The 2,149-nt window shown below is 58.1% G+C and overlaps 1 protein-coding gene across 1 annotated transcript; it reads right to left on the bottom strand.

The window, feature by feature from the left end:
* Window positions 1–248: 248 nt before the first annotated feature.
* LOC149332574 (uncharacterized) lies at window positions 249–1,635 on the bottom strand. The gene has a single exon (XM_089555812.1). It carries the CDS (start codon window positions 1,630–1,632, stop codon window positions 427–429), a length of 1,206 nt encoding a protein of 401 aa, XP_089411938.1. The 5' UTR covers window positions 1,633–1,635; the 3' UTR covers window positions 249–426.
* Window positions 1,636–2,149: the final 514 nt, after the last annotated feature.

Here is a 2,149-nt window from a genome sequence, read left to right on the forward strand (position 1 = left end):
CAGCGGTTTCGGCAGTGGAGTCGTCGGGTAGGACAGAGAGTGTGACTTCAGCACGGGCGCAGTCGACGACAGCAGAGTGGTCCGACAGAAAGTCCCACCCAAGAATGACGTCATGCGAGCAGGAGGAGAGTACCACAAACTCAATTGCGTAGATGACGTCTTGGATAGCAACTCGTGCAGTGCAAGCGGCGAGCGGCTGAATTTGCTGGGCGTCAGCAGTACGCAGTAAAATACCAGGGAATGGCATCAGAACTTTCTTGATGCGGCGGCAAAATTTCGCGTCTATAACTGATACGGCTGCTCCGGTGTCTATCAAGGCACACGTCGCAACACCGTCTACTACTACATCAACGACATTGGCGGGGGACGTCAGAGGCCTTGTAAAGTTCGCCGAAGGCGCAGCTCTTGCCTCGTGAACTGCGCTCACTAGTTATCCGCTTCACTGGGGCTGGCGCGGCGGCGCATCGGAGAGATGGAACGGCGCCGCGGAGAATGGGAGCGGTGCGGCGTTGCGGACTGGTTGTCAGTGGTGAACGCAGATGGTGGCGAACTAGGCTGCATGCGGTACCGCTGCGTGTGAGGTCCGTATGCTGAGTGCGTCATGACGTCAGTAGGCGGATAATAAGAGTGATTGCGGCAGTAGCGAGCGACATGTCCGGCAATGCCACAGGCAAAACAAATGGGCCTGTTGTCCCGAGTGCGCCATGGGCGACCGTAGGGGAGGGGGGCCGACGCCATGTGCGGCAACGATGGTGGGGCGGGAACCCGATACGGCCGGACAGGTCGTGGTGCCAAGGGCGGCGGAGCTGCTGTGGCGTCGGAGAAATTGCCCGTGGTATGAGGAGCCGGGCGGGACAGGACGGCGGCGTAGGTAAGCGGGGCAGCCACTGCCTGCTGGGGGACTGGTAGCACGGCATCCGCGATCTGCAGGGCGTCTGCGACCTGTGCCTGGATGGTCTGCTGAAAGGCCGGTGGAAGTGCTGGTGACGGAGCTGGGGGCGCATGCACGAGCGCGAGTTGACGTGCGACTTCTTCACGGATAAACCGCTTCACCTCTTGCATGAACTGGGGTTCTCCAGCGACCATGGCATCCGCAGATAGTACCTCGGCCTGCCGCATAGGGCGACGAGCGAGGACGCGTTGCTTGCGCAGCTCCTCGTAGCTCTGGCACAAGCTGATGACGGAGGCAACGGTGTCCGGCTGCCTGGCAAGAAGCATCTGAAAGGCGTCCTCGTCGATGCCTTTCATAATGTGCTGGATCTTATCGGCTTCAGTCATCTCAGAATTGACGCGCTTGCACAGGTCTACGACGTCTTCCACGTAGCTGGTGAACGTCTCACCTGGCTGCTGCGACCGCTCACGCAAGCGCTGCTCAGCGCGGAGCTTGCGCACGCCAGGACGGCCAAATACCTCGGCAAAGCTCGTTTTGAAAGCCGACCAGGTGGTTATGTCTGCTTCATGGTTGCGGAACCACAGGTTGGCGACGTCAGCAAGGTAGAAAATAACGTTGTTAAGCTTCATGGTATCGTCCCAGCGGTTGTGCGTGCTTACCCGCTCGTAGGACGCCAGCCAATCTTCGACATCACTGTCACCTGTGCCGCTGAAGACAGCTGGGTCTCGCTGCCGAGGCATGCCAGCGCAGATAACAGGTGCTGTCGGAACCGATGACGGCGGCGGGGATGTGTTTCTCGGCATTTGGGTGGTAACGGTGCCGTTTCTCAGCTCCAGGACGGGATCAGAGTCCACCTCCACCACTTGTAATGGGCTTTTCGGGTACAACGCACAAAGCACAGCTCGACACAAAGCACAAAGCGCGGAACGGCGTTCACCGACAGGCACTGGTTCTAACGGCACCAACAGGAAGCGCGCGCTCGCCGAGAGCAGTCCCGCTGCCGCGCGGGCACTTCTTCTTCATCACAACACCCTTTTTACTCCCTTATAAGTGTATTTGTATTTAGAGTGTAACATACACAGTTGGACATGACGTCCTGTGCATGCGGATTAAACGCAAACTCTGTCTCTCGCACAAATTCTGTTGGAGGAATGTAAACCAAACACTAGACCAGCCAAATTCTTGAGGACCGTTTACTGTGCGATGTCAGTGCACGTTAAAGAACCCCAGGTGGTCGAAATTTCGGGTTCACTACGG

The sequence above is a fragment of the Amblyomma mixtum genome, chromosome 8, assembly GCF_055824585.1.
Source record: "Amblyomma mixtum isolate Tamu chromosome 8, ASM5582458v1, whole genome shotgun sequence".
Taxonomy (NCBI): Eukaryota; Metazoa; Arthropoda; class Arachnida; order Ixodida; family Ixodidae; genus Amblyomma; species Amblyomma mixtum.